At 44.0% G+C, this 21,370-nt stretch overlaps 1 protein-coding gene across 7 annotated transcripts in view; it reads left to right on the plus strand.

The window, feature by feature from the left end:
* Positions 1-21,370, plus strand: part of LOC119722628 (acetylcholinesterase collagenic tail peptide-like) — a 63,949-nt gene that overhangs the window by 27,895 nt on the left and 14,684 nt on the right. For all 7 annotated transcript variants that reach the window (XM_038192827.1, XM_038192830.1, XM_038192826.1 and 4 more), the window contains 2 exons: positions 5,261-5,332; positions 5,481-5,577. In XM_038192827.1, coding sequence (XP_038048755.1) covers positions 5,261-5,332; positions 5,481-5,577 — 169 coding nt within the window. The remainder of the gene's footprint in view (positions 1-5,260; positions 5,333-5,480; positions 5,578-21,370) is intronic.

Below are 21,370 nucleotides of genomic sequence, written 5' to 3' on the forward strand. Positions count from 1 at the left end.
TTGCCGGCAACAGAATGCTGTGGACGCGTACGGTTGATTTCTTATGCATTTTCAAATATTAAAAGTGTCACAATTTAATTGCCTATAAATAAACACCAGATGACGTTATCGTGACGTCATCATTACACAATGTTGTTTGAATTAGGGTCTTTGCTTGGACAAAGAGTGGTGTAAATGAATTACTGAAAAAGAGTCGAAAATGCCCTTCGAAAATCGATACTTTTCTTTAATTTCTGTGTACAAAGTCTATGGGAAAAATTAAATATTCAAAAATCGATAATAAATTAGTCGATGACGTCACCATGACGTCAATCTTCAGGACACAACTTTGCTATAGGGACTATGTCTGTGGTAACTTTGAATGATGTATGACAAAGATTTATGCCAAAAGTGGTGAGCAGAAAAATCGTGTACAAAGTCTATGGGATTTAGGCGACAAAAAGAAAAAGAAGAAGAAGAAGAAGAAAGAAAGATCTTAACAAAAAGAAAGGCTTTTCCGCACTTTGCGGAAAAGCCAAAAAAAAGAAAGAAAAAAAATCAGAACAAAATGCTTTTCCACTTTCAAGCGGAAAAGCAATAAAATTAACACAAACGTTTATGTGCACGTATTAATAACACCGACTTCCGGTTTGATGACATCTTTGGACAATTAATAGTGCATGTTGGTACAAAGTTTCATCTTTATCCCTTGAACCGTTAAGGAGAAATTATGTTTGTTTTAGTATTTACACTTCTTACATTATTTTGAATTTACCTAAGTTTTACCCTCCGTTAACCCCGGAAGTAAAGGTCAAGTGACTTCACATACATGACAGGAAATGTTGATGAAGGCATGGTAGGTGGGAAGGTCCTTCGGAGACCTACTGAGAGGTGACGCCCGCCCCAGCAAGGCAGCCTCTTGCAAATGAGTTGCCTGTTGCCTTTGGGGAGCTTGAGCTGGTTCCTCTAGGTTAAATGCCGAATTGGGTGACGCGCTTGTCTAGCTTGTCGTTTCTAAATGGAATAAGTGGTCTGATCTCTTGGATTTATCGACTCCTGCACTCTTTATGACTTGTTGTGATACTAATCCTGTTGATTACTTGCATTGGCTATTGATCTGTTGTGGAGATGTAGAATTAAAGATAGGTCCTACCGGGTAGCGCCACACAGGCAGAGTTTTTTTTTTTGAGTATCAGAGGTCTTCACAAAAACCTCAAGGATCTCACAGTTAGTATTCAATCTCAAGACGTCATCATCTGTGCTGAATCGTGGTTTCTGACTTTCGTCATGATAGAGCTGAAAATTCCTGCGTTTTGTCAGCCTTTGCTCATTTGTCGTGACTCTACTAGTCGTCGATGTGGTGTGTCTATTCATATCCGTGAAGGTTTCTCGGCTCACAGGAAGACAAACTACAAATGTAGCTGTCACAAATTCTTTGTTGTCTGTTTGTGTGCTAAACTAGAATTTTTACATCTTCGGTGCGTACAGACGCCCATGGACGTGCTGCACTAGACTTCACCAGTTTTTCAGGTTGCACACAACTAGTTTCTGGTCCAACCCATTGGGCTGGTAACTGTCTTGATTTGGTTTTCTCCGACGCACTGGATGTTGTCAACTTCGATGTCAATTAAGGCACCCTTGGGTACATCTGGCCATTCTGCCATCAGTGTCTGCGATTGAACTTGAGACAAAGTTTCCCTTCGTACACTGTCACCAGAGAAATCTATCTGAAGGATCAGGTTAATTGGAATTCAGTCAGAGTAGAAAAAATTAGTGTCTAAAATTTGCTAAGGTGCAGTTCTCAACAATTCTGATCCGATGTCTGCATTTCACAAGCAAATTATGACCATCATTTCTCGGAGAGTTCCTGTGAAAAAAAGTTTCATACCGCTTCAACGATAAGGCCTTATTTTCAACCTAATGTAGAACTGCCAGAGACGCAAAACAAGCGGCGCATCATCGTTGGTCACGTCAACATTCCATGGAATCTTGGGAAGAATACATCCACGCAAGGTCTTTTGCGGAAAAAACGTACGGCGATGCTGAGAAAGATCATGTTAGCTCCGTTCGTAAAATACTGTCGAATTCTTCTGATCCTCACAAGTGGTGGTCCACGTTGAAGTCGGCTGTGTTTGGTTCAAGCCTATCTCTTCCTCCCTTGCTTTCTTGTGACAAATCCAAAGGATAAAGCTGATTGTTTGATGACTCACTTTGACTCTAAGCTCAGCCGAACACAAATACAGCTTGATGAGGAAGTCGATGTGGAGCCAAAGTTGACCAATATTGCCTTCAGGTCCAGAGAAGTGGAAAAGCTGCTGAATGCACTTGATCCTAATGGCTGAACTGATCCTCTTGGGATGTTTCCGTTGTTCCTCTTCTGGCTCCCAAGCTGAGTGCTGTGTATAGATGCCTCATGCAATCTAGATCTTTTTCGATGTGTGGGAGGGTAGCCAACATCACTCCATTCCCTAAAGGGTCGCCTTCACCAAGCGTCAACAACTATCGGCCGATATCCATCACACCAATAATTTACAAAGTTTTTGAGCACCTGGTGTTTACTCATCTCTCCCCTTTCTGGAACGATCAAGTTTGTTTTCATCCAACCAGTTTGCTTATCACAAGAATCTTGGGATGACAGACGCTCTCCTGAGCACAATCTCTCACAAATTACAGTTGGCTCTTGATCATGGTCATGAGGCTGAGGGGACGGACTCACCGCGTATGTGTTGATGGCAGCTTCAGTGACTGGCACAATGTCCATTCAGGCGTTCCTCAAGGAAGTGTTCTTTGCCCTTTATTGTTCAACATTTACATGATGGACCTGTTCAAAATCACCAAGAATTCACTGTACGGCTACGCTGCCAATGTAACTCTGATTGCGATAGTTGATTCACCTCAGTCGCGTCATGCCGTCAGTGAATCGTTAAATGATGATCTTTGTAGCATATGGACATGAAGTTGAACACATCAAAGTCTAGTAGCTTGTGCATCTCCCGATCTCGCAGCCTCCATCCAACGCACGGCGATATAACTCTTGATGGTTCAATTTTCAATGGTTGTGATGAATTAAAAATCTTGGGTGTCAAGTTTGATCCGAAATTAACCTTCGAGCGTCATATCCGATCTATTGTCAGTTCTGCTTCTCGCAAACTTGGGATAATGAAGAAGGCCTATACAATATTCAACGATGTGTCCATCTCTGCTAGCTGTTCCCGCTGCTTTGTCCTTCCACTTCTTGAGTATTGTGCAACAGCCAGTTTGGTCATCTTCTGCTGCATCTCATATCCGTCTCATTGACAGGGTACTCCATACTGCCTGATTTCTGTGTGATGGTAATGCTGTGTGATCTGGGCCATCGATGCAATGTCAGTAATGTATATATGCTGTACAAGATGCGGTCCAATCTGCTTCATCCACTGTACGATTATGTCCCGGGGCTGTATGTGCCAGCAAGAAATACTTGGCTTGCATCTTCTCTGCATCCGCTTACTCTGCAGCCGATGAGATGTCACACCAGCCAGTTCCAGCGTTGTTTCTTGCCCATGAGTGTCGTACAGCTATGGAATTCCTTAGATGGTGACATATGTGCAGCAGGCAGTGTGCATACTTTTAACTCAATGGCCAACAAGCATCTAAGGTCCCTTTAATTTTTTTCTAGTGTTGCTCGTTGTCCAGTTTTTGGGTCGATCATACGTGTTCTTGTTTTATCAGGTTTTTTTATTGTTGTCTCTTGATTTTGTTTCTTCGCCAACGCTTCAGGTGTGTGGGGTTGCTGTAAAGCAACTTATAGTGCTTGCACTTTTCCCACTCTACCTGATTTGTTTTGTTTATTAATAATAATAATAATAATAATAATTACAAAGTGTGAACATGATTCTTTGTTTTGTTCAAGAAGTATGATTGAAACAGTCACTTTTTGAACTTAAAGGGAATGTACAACATTTGCCTTTGCTGCAATTTTCAGAAATAAATGGATTTGGAGCATTAGTATATTTTAGAAAATATTGTTAAACTGACCTGTTGCACGTTTGGACTTGAAGATACTGGAAAAACCAAGAAAACCAATCATGTTCTTGTAGTCTGGTTCCCTGACTCCCTAAAGATGAAACAGAGCAATTTATAGACTTTTGGAAATTGTAAGGTGTATAGGATCAGTCAAGAAGGTTTGTACCCTTTCACAGGTGTGTAATCAATTGCAAAGAAAATACGGAATAACTAAATGTGAAAATTGGGAGCAGTGTTTGACCAGCGTTGGAAAAATACCATTTTTTTTTGAAAATGTCAGCACACCTGAGGAGCCATGATTTTACAGGATGCTTTAGACTGTCATTCGCTAACAATCCAGTAAGATATTTCGTAATAATTGATCACTTCGTTGTTTGATGTTTGCAAATGTTTGCAGTTTGCTTTTGCTGAAGTTTTCAGAAATGGATGGATTTGGGGGTTGATAATATTTAGCAAATATTATTACACTGACTTTTTTGGCGTTTTGGGTTTGTAGATGCTATAAAACCAAGAAAAACAATAATGTTCCTGTAGTCTGGTTCCCTGACTCCATTTAAGATGAAACGGGGCAATTTATAGACATTGGGGAATTGTAAGGTTAGGGAACCAGTCTAGCTGGCTTGTACCCGTTTATAGGTGTGTAATCGATTGCAAACAAATGCGGACTAACTAAATATGGTCAATATAGGGGCCAGTATTTGAAAAAAAGCAAGTTTTTTACCAATGCTGGTTGGCCAACCAGCATTGGAAATTGATACAAAAATACCATTTTTCTTTAAATGACAGTATACCAGGTGCCATGATTTTACAGGATGCTTTCCAGCAAGGTATTTCATCATGCCATCATGACATCACACTTGTATGCACACCTCTGTATCAGGATTGGTTTTCATATCAATTTTGAAGCTCATGCGTTGTTCCATTTGAAAGAAAAGCCATACTGAATTATTGTCAAGAACAAAAACAATGGAAAGCATGGACACTAAGAGGGAAGACAAAACCAAAAGGTGATTGGGGTGTTTACCCCCATCGCGCAAATACCCATCTCTCCCCTCACTGGTACCCATTTACTCCTGGATGGGGAGAAGCAATGAGTGAAAATATGCCTAGCCCAAGAACACACGCACAAACCCCAGGCGGGACTCGACCCCACAACCTGCAGAATTACCCACAGACTACTAGTTCAGTACACCAGACCATCAGGCCAAGGCACTCCACAAGTGCTAATGTTCCATTAAACGATATAATGTAAATATCCATTCTTTTCGATCCTCAGGGCTCCTTTGGTTTGCCAGGACCTAAAGGGCAGAGAGGTCCCCGAGGGAAAACTGGTAAAAAGGGGAAAAAGGTGAGTCCATGAATTCAAAAGGGAATACTTGAGTGGAGCATCACATGAGATGATTGTGTTTATTCATGCATGCATGTAGTTGAATCCAAAATGTCTGATGCTGGAATATCTGATTCACGTTGTCCTAATCTTTGCTGTTTTGATTCAGGGTGATGCAGGTGAGCCTGGTCCTGTGGGCCCTGAAGGTCCACAGGGCTTGCCTGGTCATGTTGGTTTGCCTGGACCAATAGGACCTCCTGGTCGGGGTAAGTCCATTATCATTTTCTCATTGTTAACAGGTTGATTTCCTCTATGATTCCTTTCTCAGAGTATTTCTACCCAAAGTATTTCATATTTTAGATGCCATTTCTTATTAAAATCATACATTTTTGAGTTGAGAGGGGGTAGGCCTGACCGACCTGAAATGTAATGCTTATCTGCCCATAATGTAATAGCCAAACTTCCTGAAAAAAACGTAATATGGGCCTGCAGGCTCATTCTTCATTAAAGTTTTCAAGTTGGGACTTGGACTTTACAAAATATCAACTACAATGAATATATATGAAATCTGCTCAAAATCGTAAAGTTTAATAACTCCAGAACATGGAACAAAACAGTACTGATTTTTAACTAAACCATATTTTTGGACATAAATACTTGAAATTGAATCTTCTAAAACGTGTTTTAACAACCTAACAGATACGTTACCACCATTCTATTTATAGAAAAGTTGTCTTTGAAACAAAAACTGGGGAGGCTTAAGTCAATATGAATTTCGGAGCTTTACATTGTGAAAGACAGACTAAAAATAGAGGGATTTGAGTGACAGTATTTAACAGGTACATTGGAAAACATTGTTTTTTTTCTAGATTGTTAAAACAAGGCACATAAACTGTCTGTCTCGATTGGATATGCGCATAATTTCCGTTGCTACATCTAATGATCTATCACTTTGCATGTTGCAATTTCTCATTTATTTGCCATAAACTAAGTAATTAGTCATTATCATTTCGATGAACAGGTAATTATACAAATATTTCCGATGAGATTGAGATAGTAAGATCCACAATGCCAATCTGTTTTGGTAACGTATCTGGCAAATCAGATTTATAATAAAAACACGATGTACGGGATGACGCAGTAAGCAGCACTTACACAAAACTTTATAGCAGCTGCTGTAATCAATCATATTATGATAATGTTGTTGAAAACGCCACGCTCTTCATACACCAAAGGTATCGTCAAAATCTAAAAATGTGTACACACTGTATACGAACAAAGTCAGAACCCGACAATTAAAAAGCAATCAATAAAAGACGAGTTTGCATTGTTTCACACAGCAGAAATGATCCCAATTTCGTCACTCTTTTATAATGTGCATTTTATGAATACATGGAATAATACAAAGGCGATTTTCAACTAATTTTTTATTTTTTGGGGAAAATAACTACTTGATGTTAAGTCTTCTAAACGTCGTGTAACGATCTAACAGATACCTTACCGCAAGTCCACATCATTAAATTCATGTCTTTAAATAAGATTCTGTGGATATTTTAAGTAGATGTGAATTTCATTGGTACACATTGTGACAGACAGACTGAAATAAGAGGTTTCGTTGATTCTGTTTGTCAACAAAAAACATCATTTTGTAATGATCGTTAAAAAGAAGTATATAATTCAAAGACCATAATGCAGGGCGGATCCAGGAATTTTTGCACGGGGGTTGGCCTGTCATTTTTTTTTTTATATCCCATTGTTGCGGTTTTTTGGGGGTCAGAGCATGGGGGGGGGGTTCGAGACCAGGGGTTCGGATCCACGCCTGCATTTAGAATATCATCTTGTTCTATTATTATCATTTTTTTTTTATTTTATTTTATTTTATTTTTGGGGGTCAGAGTAGGGGAATATAAATTATACGGAAATAATCATGTGACGTTTTATTCGCGTGCTCTGTTTGCGCATGCATATCATTGTTAATGACTTTACTAAAGTGCAAAACAGTGCACCCCCTGGCAAACAATCCTGATCAAACATGACCAAATGATGTAAAATTGAATTCAGGCACACAGGATGGAGGTCAGAGTTTCCTTTTCCCACGTGTGTTGAGCTGCCCCACCTCCCACCCCCTAAGTTCACCCCCAACCAACCCACCTACCCTACCGCCGGAACCCTCGAAACCATCATTTAAGTGTCCCTTTTGGTTAAAGATAATGTCTGAACAATACATTTAATTGTATCATCTTAGCTACGCTGGCAAGTTAAAGATTGATATTTGAACAGATACGTTACGGAGCTGATCAGATACGTTACCAAGCTGATCAGATACGTTACCATAATAATTAAACTGAGATATTCTATGTAAACCAACAACGATGGAATCTTTATCTACAGATTCTACAAGTTACATATTTTACTATAAAAAAACATTGTTTGATGCTACTCATCAACTTTAAGAATATTCGACAGAAATTCAGCACAAAATTACAATCCTTCTCGGCAAGCATGCGCTCTATGAATCACAATGTGTTAAGAAACTTTTACACGTGTAGACAGCGTGGGGATTGATGACGTAGCCCATGTTTGTTGACGTCAGCATAACATTTGCATGATGAATTCATAATCAGTAACGTATCTGGTGTAACGTATCTGGTGTAACGTATCTGGTGTAACGTATATGACCCGCTTATGTTGAAATAGGCTTCCCTTGACAAAATGTGTGATCTTAACTACTTCTTCCGCCACTTGCTCAGTCATCACCCAACACACTATTGACTGGTATGGTGTTTGAGGTCAGCTTCCGTCACGTGTCTCGAAAGGAAAGGCAAATATAGGAAACATATCTTGCGCTACACATACGTAACACATGGATTTTTTTCGTTAACAGTTCTATATTTTTTTTCAAATTCAAAACTTATTAGACGGTCTACATCACTCTACTTACCTGTAGAGCGAATACTACCTATGCATTGTTCCCTGTGCCGGCAGGCAATTTGCTAAGAGTTTTACACACAATAGCGCCCTCACGTGTCCTAACCACGACGCCCTGTGACATGCGCACTACATTAGCGTCCTCTTTTTCTCTTAGCCGCAGGCGAGGTATATCGTGGAATTTCAATCGACCTGAATTTCACTGTTTTATTTGTGCCTCTTTTGCTGGGAGAAAGCTATTTAGAAGAAATAAAGAGGAAGTGTTTATTGTAGAGTTGTTCTGATGAAGTATTCTGAGTGAAAGTGAAGTAGAAATGAGTAAATCTAGGAAGTTGGGGAGGACTGGGTGTGTCAATAATGGAGGGACGTACATCCCGCCAGACAAGCCCGAGTTCTCGGGGAACTGCACCAGTGATGGTACGTCACCGCGGCAGCAGTCCCCTAGTCGGCCCCTTCAGCCACTGCCGGCTGTTCGGAGCTGACGGACCCGTTGACCAAGCGGGGGGCCGTACAACCCCACCATCTTCGGTCAATATTCATGGGTCCGCCCAACTGAAGGGGAAACGCACTGGCAAGACAAAGAAATTGTCTGAAGCCGGGCAGTACCCAAGAAGGGACGTACGGCAAAAGGTGGCTCCGCTACGGGGCGCACCGTGCCTGTCCCTGGCCCGTCTACGGGGCACACGCAGCCGGAGGAAGTACTCCTCCATGGCTCAGTGCACCCAGGCCCACCCAGCCCCGTGATTACCACGATGCCTGGGGATGGGCTGTTATATGGCCGGCTCGACCGTACAGCACCCGCCTATGTTACCGGCGTGGGGGTGCTGTCGGCCGCCCGGGCTATTGATCATGTAGAGCCGAATCCCTGGGATTCCCCCGGAGCGTTAACGCCCGGAGCGTTAACGCTACGCTCTGAGGGCCATGCCTCTACATCGGATTTTATTCGTTGTTCGGGCATCCCCGTGTCCCCGCAATCCTCGGCAACTACTCGGAGTCGTGCTTCAAAAAAGAAAAAATCGAAAAAGAACCGCCGTTCCCGCCGTTCTTCGACGAGTTCTAGCGGGTCATCCGGTCGATCACACCGTGGGAAACGCCACAAGGGTGACGACCCGATTTCACGCGATGATTTTTTGGAGGCTTTTCACTCCCTCGCGGCCTCATTGTCGGGCCTACAGGGAGACTACGGTCACAGCTGGATGACTCCGGGCCAAAGGGACATACCACACACGGTTAGCCGTGCGCCAGAGTCCCCTCCAGAATTACAGCCCCCACCCGCCAGTCATCACGGCCGTGGTGGGGTGACTACAGACCAGCGGACAATGCCGTGCACGGAGAGCCGTGCACCGGCGTCCCCGTCCGGTATTAGTTTACACCCATCGGTGTCACTAGAGTCCGAGCGGGGCTCGATACCGGGACACCGTGACGGCGCTGCTTCGCCCCCAAGGCCTGGTTCCCATTCCCCGGTGACAACTCGCCCCCCGTACTCTGACAACTCAGAGGACGAGAGCGAGCTGACCCGCACCATGCAATGCCTATCGGTGGCTGAGACCGAACTCCGCTTGGTTCAACGGGATATGATCAGGGTTCTGAATCTTCCTGCTGGTACCGAACCTCCTCCTCCTGAGCGTCAGTCGTTCAAGAAGAGATCGGGATCGACAGCAGAACCGGTCCGGGCTTTTCCCACGATGCCGCTGGACCGCGTGTGCATTGACCACATCGACGGGATAATGCACGCAAAGACAGAGTGCCTACGCTAAGCGCGTAGACTCGTATTATCATTTTCCCCCAGGGGATTTTGAGAAATATTTCTCAACTCCAGTCCTGCCGGACTCGGCCATTGACAAACTCGCCGCTGACCGAGGGACGGCTTCATCCAAGGTTCCTTTTACGGACAAGACCCGTGGAAAGCTGGAGGATGTCACCCGTAGAATGGACTCGGCGGCACGCATGGGTATGCGTGCGACGTCCTTTCTTCTTCTCCTATCCGAGTACCTGGCCCTGGGGTATGAAGAAAACTCGGTGATACCAGCCGACATGATGGTGGCTGCTCTCCATTGCCTCGATCGCGGCCTATGCTCCACTCTCGACCAGTTTGCTAGAGTGTCGACCTTAGCATCATCGTCACGCCGTCACATACCGGACAACAGCGTCCCCAGTCGGGACGCGGTTTCCGTGCGCCCACTCCCCGGTACACCAAGGCGTGGCGCAAGTGAATTATGCGTCTCCGGGCGGCCTCCCGCCGGTGGACCCGTGGGAGGCCGCCTTCAGGAGTAGTGGGGTCCTGGGTGAGTCTGTGGCGTCCAATACTGAACTTAAAACCCCTCAACAAGTTCATACGTTCGAAACGTTTCCACATGGAAACGTTACAGACCATTCTCGAATCGATCATAACGCCAGCGTGGGCGGCCAGTATAGACTTAAAAGACGCGTACTTTCACGTACCGATCAGGCTGGAGCACCGCAAATTCCTACGTTTCCAATACAAAAATATACTGTACGAATTTGTGGTGCTCCCGTTCGGGCTGTCCACTTCTCCGCAGGTTTTCACCTGGATCGTGAAGACGATCGGGGCGGCACTGCGGCGCAAGGGATCATGATATTCATGTACCTCGACGATTGGCTAGTAGTGGGTCGTTCTCGGGGGGAGACGGAAGCGGCGCTCCAACTAACGTGGCACCTTGCTTCCGATCTGGAATTTCTCATCAACACCAAGAAATCCTATCCAGTCCCCTCGCAAGTTCCCACCTTTCTAGGTGCATCCCTCGATCTTCGCAGGGGACTGGCCCATCCATCGGAGGTCCGCCTGCTGAACCTTCGGCAGTGCGTGTCCCTCTTTCTCCCGACGGTAGTGGCTCCGGCCCGAGCCTGGCTCAGGCTGTTGGGCCTTATGGCCAGTTTGGTGGACTTAGTGGATTTTTGCAGGTTGAGGATGAGGCCAATTCAACTTCACCTGCTTTCTTTCTACAGACCCCGCTGGCACCCGATCGACCATCCGGTGCCCACTACGTCTTGGATAGTCCCCCACCTTCATTGGTGGCTAGTCGAGGCCAATATAACGCAGGGTCGCGTTTTCCGCCCGCCCCGCCCGTCGGTACTTATCACGACCGACGCGTCAGGGTACGGCTGGGGGGCTACCCTCCACCCGCGACAGGTGGCGGGCGTATGGGGCCCTGAACATCAATCATCCCACATCAACGTCCTGGAAATGCTGGCAGTCACCAACGCACTAAAACATTTCCAGTTGGACGTCAGAGGGCAAGCAGTCCTGGTACGATGCGACAACGCCACAGTGGTGGCAAACATCAATCACCAGGGTGGCACTCGGTCAGGCCATCTGTGTGCACTAACTTGGGATCTCACCCTCTGGTGCATACATCACGGAATAGCACTGTCGGCAGTCCACATCCCGGGTGAAGAGAACGTCACAGCCGACGCTCTCTCCAGAGGCTGGATCGCCCCGACAGAGTGGTCACTGCTCCCACAGGTGGCTCAGTCGATCTTCCGACTAATCGACCGGCCGCATGTGGACCTATTCGCGTTGCGAATGAACAATCAGCTACCGATCTACTGCACGAGGGGCCCAGATCCCAACGCTTGGCAGACCGATGCGCTGTTGGTGCGGTGGGACGGCCTACTGGCCTACGCCTTCCCACCCATCTCCCTCGTTTCTCGAGTGCTGACCAAGATCGAGCAGGAGGATTGCCGAATCCTCCTCATAGCCCCGTTCTGGCCCCGCCAGCCGTGGTTTCCCCGACTCGTCCGACTCTTGGTTCACCGCCCGGTAATTCTACCGAGGAGGGCCGATCTCCTTTATCAGCCCAGCTCGGGAATCAGTCACCAGGCTCCGGGGGATCTTCACCTGACGTGCTGGGTATTGTCACGCGATCCCTCTGCTCAGCAGGCCTTTCGCGACGAGCTGCAACTATTGCAGCCCAGTCCCGTAGAGCCTCAACCAGGAAGTTTCTTTAAATGGTGTAGGCGGCAATCCATTCATCCCCCCAATACTTCTGTAGAGGAAGTGGGGGACTTCCTCCTATACCTTTTTAACAGTGGGCTCACGACGGCCATGGTAAAAAATTATCAATCAGCCGTTGCCGCGATCCATCAGGGATTTCCGGACGGTTCTTCCGTTTCCGGCAACCCTGCAATTAGCCAACTGATCAAGGGGATGTTTAATACTCGTCCCCCAGTACGCACATTAATCCGATCTTGGGACCTCTTCAGTGTACTATCCTTTTGAACCAATGAATTGCTGAATCAAAGTAGCTTTTCTGTTGGCTGTCGCTACGTCCCGACGACGTAGCGAACTACACTCATTATCGATGCAGACAGGACACATCCGGTGGGAACCGGGGGTTGTCCGCCTGATCCCTACGGCTGGTTTTCTCGCAAAAGACCAGTCAGAGACCTTTACGCCCCCGGACATCTTTGTCCCGGACATCAAGTCTTTTTCGAACGAGACAAACGACAAACTTTGGTGCCCAGTTCGAGCACTTAAGTGGTATGTCAACCGTACGAAGTCACTTCGTACGGGACCCGACAAATTGTTCATCACAACGACCCCGCCCTATGGGCCGGCATCCCGCGATACAATCACTCGCTGGATCGTGACAGCTATCCGTTCTGTACCGGGCGGCTGGCCAGCGACCGAGGGACCCATTCGAGCACATGAGGTCAGGGGCGTGTCCACCTCGTGGGCCTTTTTTAAGGGTGTCCCCCTAGGTGACATCGTCAAGGCAGCCTGCTGGAAGAACCCTAACACGTTCTCCGAATGCTGGAAGAGAAGTGCTGCTGGCGGCCAGTTGAGCCTCACGGAAGCACTAACGGGTGAGCATATAAATATATATATTTCTATGGGCATTAAATCTAATGAGGTGTACCTATCATGTGTTCATCCCCATAATGGTGACACCCCCCTGACCTTTTGGGTTCCACGTACGAGGTGAAGCCTAGAGCGTCTGGGGTGTTTGATTTTTGTTTGGTGTTGTTTGCCTTCGGACACGCCTCATGTCCTACACCCCTGTAGACATACGGTAATTCGCGTATACCCACCGCCTTACTCGGTGCGAGTCTATGCATAGGTAGTATTCGCTCTACAGGTAAGTAGAGTGATGTAGACTCCCCCTCCCCCCACAGTAGTGTGGTTGGGGTCTACGAGCGAATACTTACCTGTAGAGCAACCCTCCCTCCTTCCCCACTATACTCGATTCCTTGAGTGCTTACGCAGGTAACGCTTGAGAAAAAGAGGACACTAACGTAGTGCATGTCACAGGGCGTTGTGGGTAGGACACGTGAGGGCGCTATTGTGTGTAAAACTCTTAGCAAATTGCCTGCCAGCATAGGGAACAATGCATAGGTAGTATTCGCTCTACAGGTAAGTATTCGCTCGTAGACCCCAACCACACTACTGTGGGGGGGGGGGGGGGGGAATTTATGCCATATGTACAATATAATCCCCAGTTTGGTTTAGTCTGTTAGCAACTTTAACGTGCATATTCCTCAAATGTTAAGTCTGTTTATCGTTTCGAAAAAATAGTAACGTATCTGGTTATGAAATTGGCGACATGCGCTCTGAAGGGGCTCAAGTAAAATTAATGAGCTAATCTTTTTCGATTTGTCATTGTATATTTAGGGCATACTATGGACTAATTATATAAAAGGGTAATCATTGATATGTACACAGGAAAGACGAATGGGAGACTTTTCATGAAATGTACCTTGGCTGGCGACATGAGAAAACCGCAACAAATACCACCTTACCGTCACAATTTCTAAGATTTTTCTTGATTTTTTTTACCTTCTTACTACATGGGCTTATGAAACAAAACTCAGCCATGAAGAAAATTAATATAAATCATTATCGAACACACTCCATACTTCTTAGAAACACAAGCGACACAAAAATTGCACATTTGAACACTCTAGCGGAGAATGGCCTTGCAGTGTATTAAAACAGTAAAAAATAAATTACCAACAAGCTCATTTTATTATGAACAGAATTCCAAATGAGTGCTTGTGTAATGTTATATAAACTGCATTTACGTAGACTGACTTTACAGCAATGTGGCCAGTTTAATGAAAGACCATTGGTTGCTTATGGTTGAGGTTATTGGTGTGTCTGTGCCAACCTTGTCATCCACATGATGCAGGTTGTGTGAACCTTCTGTGGACTAAGCCAGGTCCACACAAGGTTTTCCCCCTCTCTAAAAAACAGGTTTAGAGGCATTTTTGGTTTAGGTTCATCGGTCGCAAAATGAAGAGGAACACTCAAGGAAATCATGATAGAAAAATTGTGTTGAAGAGTATTCACAGTGCGAGTAAAGGCTGGCCTATGTGTGGGCGCACCATTTTTTTATTGTAAGGCAAATTACAGGACCGAGTTGTGGGGACTTCCTGCTGTGCCCACAGCGTCTTCAGTCCCCATAGTATCATGGGACAACTCGTATTTAGTCCCACAACTACGGAACAAGAGTGTGTGTGTGTTTTTTTTTCTTTGGGGGGGGGGGGGGAGGGAAGGGTGAGTGAGGGCTTCAGCTGATGAGTAGTGTTTTAGCAGGGAGGGGAGGGTTAGGGTTGGTGTTGTTTGGGATTGATGTTAGGTAGGGTTAGTCTGTTTTATTTGATAGGAACATCAGTGTGGCAGAAGCTGAGGATATTCATCATTTTTGCCTAGCCATGTCCCAAGTGGTCTAACTTTTTGTCGGAGGGAGACACTGGGAGACACTGGGGCACACACAAATCATGGCAAATGAACCACTATACTGTCCATGTATACATGTACATGTACGTCCATAAATAACATACATTTACAGCTGTCTGGCTGTCTGTACGTCATACTTCAGCAGCTAGTCTGAAAAGACTGCCGTGTAGCATTTTTCTGACCGTATTTTTACGTCAAAACAACGTTGTTTGTACGTTAGCGTTAAACGTTTGATAGACGTCTTTTCGCTCAATTACCAACCCAAATTTCCACGTCACACTAACGTCAAACACCAACGTTTGTCCAACGTAAACTTGCACTGCTGATTCACGTTGGCCCAACGTTGTTTGTACATTAATCTGAACGTTGGGCAAACGTCATTTCACTCATTGTCTGACCTTATTTCTTACGTCATTTCAACGTTGTTTGTACGATGGCGTTAATATTGGATAAACATCATATCGCTCAATTCTAAAACATATTTTCTTCATCAGACCAACATAACCGGAAATTAAAATTCTAAATAAAATAATACTAAGAACAAGCATGTCAACGTTGACCATTACGTACGATGCCTTTTAAGTTCAATAATTTTGAAAAAAAAAAGACTTAAAGAGAAGCCAGCACAGACATGAGCTCTAATCCATTTTTTGAAGATGTGTGCAGGTAAACGACATCAGGCCGTCGTGATGCTGTCTTTGATGGTGCAGGTTGCCAGAGGTAGTAGTAGTAGAAGGGCTTAGGTAGTATGTCTCTTCTCCATCACTTGAACCAAGCAGAGATCTGGAAAAGAAAATTAAAGTAATGATGAACTTTTTTGTATACGAACACATCTGTTTTATAAATAACGATGACTGATAACTGTTAACACAATTTTTCATGTTAGCCAAATCCAAGTGCACATCAATTTTACTTTTAGAAAGCTTGACCTCCCCGTAAGAGGTTCCTTTTTATATATATTCTAGTCCCACGACTTGGCCTATTTCAGTGTATTTTCGAGTAGTATAATGGGTGAGTAAGTAGTGCCACCAACTTCAAACAATTTGGGGATTTTTTTCCTTTAAATTTTAACTTCAAAAAAAAAAAATACTGTGAGCCCCCCATCCCAAGCAAAAGCCTGGGTGCGCTACTCGTTTCATTAACAATTAATTTTAGAGTTCTAAGTTATCAATGATCAAAGTGTACATTCTCTTCTCATGTTGAGGTGTGCGTAAAATTGACAGATTTTTTTAACATGAGTCCTCAATTAAACGCTTCAGCCATTCAGTGTTCTTGCTGGTAAACCAGCTGATCGCACTGTTACAAACACAACTATATTTTGTTTTACAATGACATGATTTTCAACCGAGTTAATTTGTTTTGGTGAAATTTTTTCAACCGGCTTTTCAAGTCAAACGTTACAAGTTTTCAAGTCAAAAGTTACAGTTGTTTCTAAATTCATGTTCCACTATGAAACGATAAGCTTGGAAACGATGATGGAAATCGGGCAAATCATGCATGACTACTGATTAGCTTACTTCTCCAATGTTTCAATAAAGGACACTGATAGTGTAGCTTTGAGAGTGAAATAAGAATTGACAATAGCATCTATTTTCCCCTTGAATTTTAATTTTACACTTTTAGGGAAACTGTACTCTAGACATATATCAGGATGACTTTTCAAGACTACCCAACACTGTCCTCAAAAGAAATGGCAACTCATTCCATGGTAACTCAGGAACAGTCGTTTGAAACTTACCTTTTCAGTAGGCCTTCATTGCAAGGGCCGCTCATAAAACAGGTACAATCTTGACAGCTGCGGTGCTAGCGGTCCAATCGAAAACGGGAGTGTGCTTGTTCCATGTATCTTGAGGGTCACAGTATCTTGAAGCTTGAGATCAGCTGGGAACATCCATCGCAGACCACAATCTTGACAACAGTAGACGATTAGCATTGAACGGTGCACAAAACTTGTTCATTTTGGGCCACCATGTCTACAGACATGACATTCTTTTCCCACAGCAGTTTTAACGGATATTCAAACTTGTCAGATGCAACTATAGCAGCTGATGGTTCGACGTGCCAACGTCGCGTTGGCACACGACGTCTTAAAGACGTCGTTCAACGGTCGTTATCTATAGTGTGTACTTCAGCGGCCATGGGCAAAAAGCCCAACATCTCAAAGACGTCTTTCTTCCTGGCTCCGAAGACGTCGTGTGTCATGGGAGTGCTGACCATAATTTGACGTCCTATTGAGGTCAGATGTGCAACGCAAGACTGACGTCACAGTGATGACCATACAACTGTGACGTCCAAATGACCTCTGATTTGCCAGGCAAATCTGACGTCGAACTGGTGACCATAAGTTAACGTCCAGCACACGTCAGATTTGCGACTCCAAACCATGTGACAATAATCTGACGTTAGTTCGACTCAAGATTTTGACGCCGTGCTGACGTAATGTGATTGACTTTATTTGACGTCTTACCAACGTTACAATTCTGACCGCCTACCAACGAAACATCGTCAACGTTAGACAGATGTTATGATGACTAAAAAGTCTGACCTGTTCCCGACGTGATGTAATAACCTTTATTTGACGTCTTATTAATGTTAAATTTCCGACGGCCTACCAACGTCACATCTTCAACGTTCAACAGACGTCATGATGACTAAAATGTCTGACCTATTCCCGACGTGATGTGATGACCTTTATTTGACGTCTTATTAACGTTATAATTCTGACGGCTTACCGACGTCAAACTTTCAACGTTAAACAAACGTTATGATGACCAAAGTGTCCAACCTATTTTCGACGTAAGGCAAATATGGAAATCTCTGACCCATTTCGGACATCGGACCGACGTCGTACGCCAGTGTTGGAGCAAAGGCTTTGACCCTCAAGGCCAAGGCTTTGACCCTCAAGGCCAAGGCCAAGGCCAAGGCCAAGGCTTTGACCCTCAAGCCTCGAGGCCAAGGCCAAGGCTTAACCCTCAAGGCCAAGGCCAAGGCCCTGTTTTATGAAATGACCACTGATATAGAACTAATTATAGTCACATGAGTGACACATCATCACGCAAGGGCGGATCCAGAACACAATTTGCGGGGGGGGGGGGGGGGGGGGGGGGGGTTTGCGGGGGGGGGGGGCAAAGAAATTTTGGTCCCCCACAAAAAAGTGGGTCAAAAAATTACGGCTTGGGCTTCGGGGCCCGCTTAAGGGCCCCCAAAAAAATTTGGATTCGAGATGCTCTGTGGTGCGATTTGAGGCAATTTCTGACCATTTTAACCGATGTTTTTTGAGGAAAAGATGGTGGTGTACTCATTGCCTGCCTTTATTACGACGTCACATAAAATATCAGCATTATCTAAAACAGATACATGCAAATCTTTAGCACTTATCAGGGACACATATACACCCAATCAGATCTATTCCATGGTTATATGCAATTAAAGTGATCATCTCATTAGCCCCACAAGTGTACGGAATATTGTTGCAGCAAATCTACTACAATGGTAACAACATGTGATGCTATAAAAGTGGAAGTGTGCCCAACACACAAATCTATATGGTGCTTATCCCTCCTCCATCGTAATACGATTAAAATGGTAACAGCAAAATTTCGAACAGATTTGTCTGGAAAATGCAAAAATCTATGGGCCTTGAAGAGCCTTGACTCAAAATTGCAAGGCCCTGAACCCTCAAGGCCAAGGCTTTTGCCCTCAAGCCTCGAGGCCAAGGCCAAGGCCCTAAAATCCAGCCTTAAGGCAGCCTTAAGGCCAAGGCCCAGCATCAAGGCACTACATCACTGTCGTACGTCCATGGGCCATGTCGCCGACCTTTGCCGACGTCGGATCGACGTATGCTTGCTGTCTTGGGCACCTTGGTTAATTGTACACATTAGCGATAGATGCAGTCAGGGGATGAAATCCTGGGGGGGGGGGGATTGGGGGTATCGAATCACCCCCCCACCCTTTTTTGTAATGCAAAAAAAAAATGCAGATTTCGCGGTATTTTTCGAACATCCAACGACATTCATTCAATAGCACTGAAATGTTTAGAACAAAGTACAAAAGCTTTAAAAATGCGCCTTTTTGATGAAAGCGCAAGTATACATATTAATTTGTGCACATTTAAAACATTTTTGGATTGTGGTAATTAATCCCCCCCTCCCTCGCTGGCACAGATTTACGCCACTGTATGGGCGCGGTGTATGCATCGTGGTAAAAGTGATCTATCGCATGCTGACCAATGGAAATTCGGTTTTCACAGGGGTGGCTATGTCATCGCAATGAGTTCACCTGCTCAGCTCAAAACCGTCAAGGTGTTAATTATGGACTGAACGTTTTAGCACAAAGTACGCGTGCAAACATGTACGCGTAGGCCTACGCACATGTGCAGTGTACATGTTTGCCTTGCATCTGCAAATTTAGGAGCACCACACCGTGATGGGCCATTGATGAAGGAGTGCGTGATGGCCTCCCCCCATAAAAGAAGAAAACTAGAATTGTTGATTGTCCTCTGTTTGTATATTGATAGTTGAATTTTGAAGAAAGGCCTTTTCAATTTATTTCATTTCTTTCATTTCTAAATTATTCAAAACACTGCAAAGAAAAAATCGAAATTCATAGTAATTAAAACAATTAATTAACAAGATGGTTCTCGAACCATGAGTCTCGCCTGCTTTGGCGATTATCTTTAACCCTTTAAAGAGTGACTATCGTAATCAGGGCCGCAAGGGGTGCATTGGCAAGGGCAATTTGACCCAGATGACACTTGACCTTGGTCTGTGACCTTGGCATCATGACGATATCTTTATATGATCATGATATTTAAAGTTATCTATGTTTCAGGTTTGGTTCCAATTGGACCTCAACTTTTCAAATGAGAACAATTTTAGCTTTTCAGCCTATTTCACAACTTGACCTCAGATGACCTTTGACCTTTGTAAATGACCTTTGACATCACTATCATATGAAGGTTGCCATGTTGCATCTATGACCCAAGTTTGGTTGCAATTGGACTTCAACTTTTTCAAATGAGATAATGTTTACATTTGCAGCCTATTTTACAACTTGATCTCAGATGACATTTGACACCATAATCATATGAAGCCTAATTTAATAAAAATGCAGCCTATTTTACAACTTCATCTCAGATGACCTTTGACACCATTATCATATGAAGGTTGCCTGGGGCGTGTTTTCAGGACCATGACCATAAACATGTTTTGGCTTTGGTCATTGGTTGAGCATTTGTGTGACTTCGGTTGGTTGGAGTGACGTCACTGTTCCGACCAAAATCAAACCAAGGCCAAGGGTCAGTTGCAAAGTGCATTTCAATATGGCAGAAAGATAAATACACGACATTTAAACAGTGTTGGGAACAATAAGCTTGTAACGCTTTTTTTAAAAATACGTACATCATATGTTTGTTGATGACATCATGATGACGTCATTCCATGTTTGGAATTACTATATATACACATAATCTATTACTACCCACCAAGTTTAAGACAATTGGATATTTCACAATATGTGTTTTAAAATATTGCATTTTGATGACGCCATGATGACATCGCACATTTCTAAAAGAAATTGGGCATATATCCATGACCTTCCAAACCTCGTTCGTAAGATATGCAAATAAGATTAAAAAGAAAATGGAAAATATCAATAAACTAGTACAATTTTCCTATCGCCAATTGACGTGCGATTACGGTCCCATGTTGCAGAAACTGCGTGCGCCCAATATTTTGTAGAGGATGTATTTAAAACGGTCAAGTGAAGATCACAAATACTATTAAATTCAGCAAATTGAACACAAGTGTGCGTTTGCAAGATCATAAAATTCCTCCTAAAATGTGTAACAACCACCAATCTGCAGAACATTCTCACACTTGAAAAATCGTTGAAAAAGATGGATTTTGAAGCAAATTTAATCTCATTAAACATCAAATGACTCCAGGGTAATTTCCCTCCACTACACGTGTCAGACTACGTTCATACAGATTTTTGAGCCATTCAGTCAGATAGTTTTCTCAATAGAAAACTTGGAAAAATGCACATGCATGATGACGTCACATGCCCTGTGATGACGTCACATGCCCTGTGATGACGTCACATGCCCTGTGATGACATCATCATAACAATACTTGGCAGTGCTCATTAGTGTGGTTTTAGTCTGTACCAAGTTTGAAACCGATCGGATGATTACAAGTGTTAAATTTTGTAAGTAGAAATACAATCGTGAATATTTTAAAAATCGTAAAAAATCTACAGATGACCTCATAGTGACGTCATTTCAGATTTTGTGTGCAAGTACTATTATCTACCCACCCACCAAGTTTCATCACGATCAGACGATTCCGTTATATGTGTTTTGAAAAATTGCATTTTAATGACGCCATAATGATGTCACACAATTTTCACAATTTTGGGAATATACCTGCATG

This window comes from Patiria miniata, unplaced genomic scaffold (genome assembly GCF_015706575.1).
Source record: "Patiria miniata isolate m_02_andy unplaced genomic scaffold, ASM1570657v1 HiC_scaffold_16, whole genome shotgun sequence".
NCBI classification, from domain to species: Eukaryota; Metazoa; Echinodermata; class Asteroidea; order Valvatida; family Asterinidae; genus Patiria; species Patiria miniata.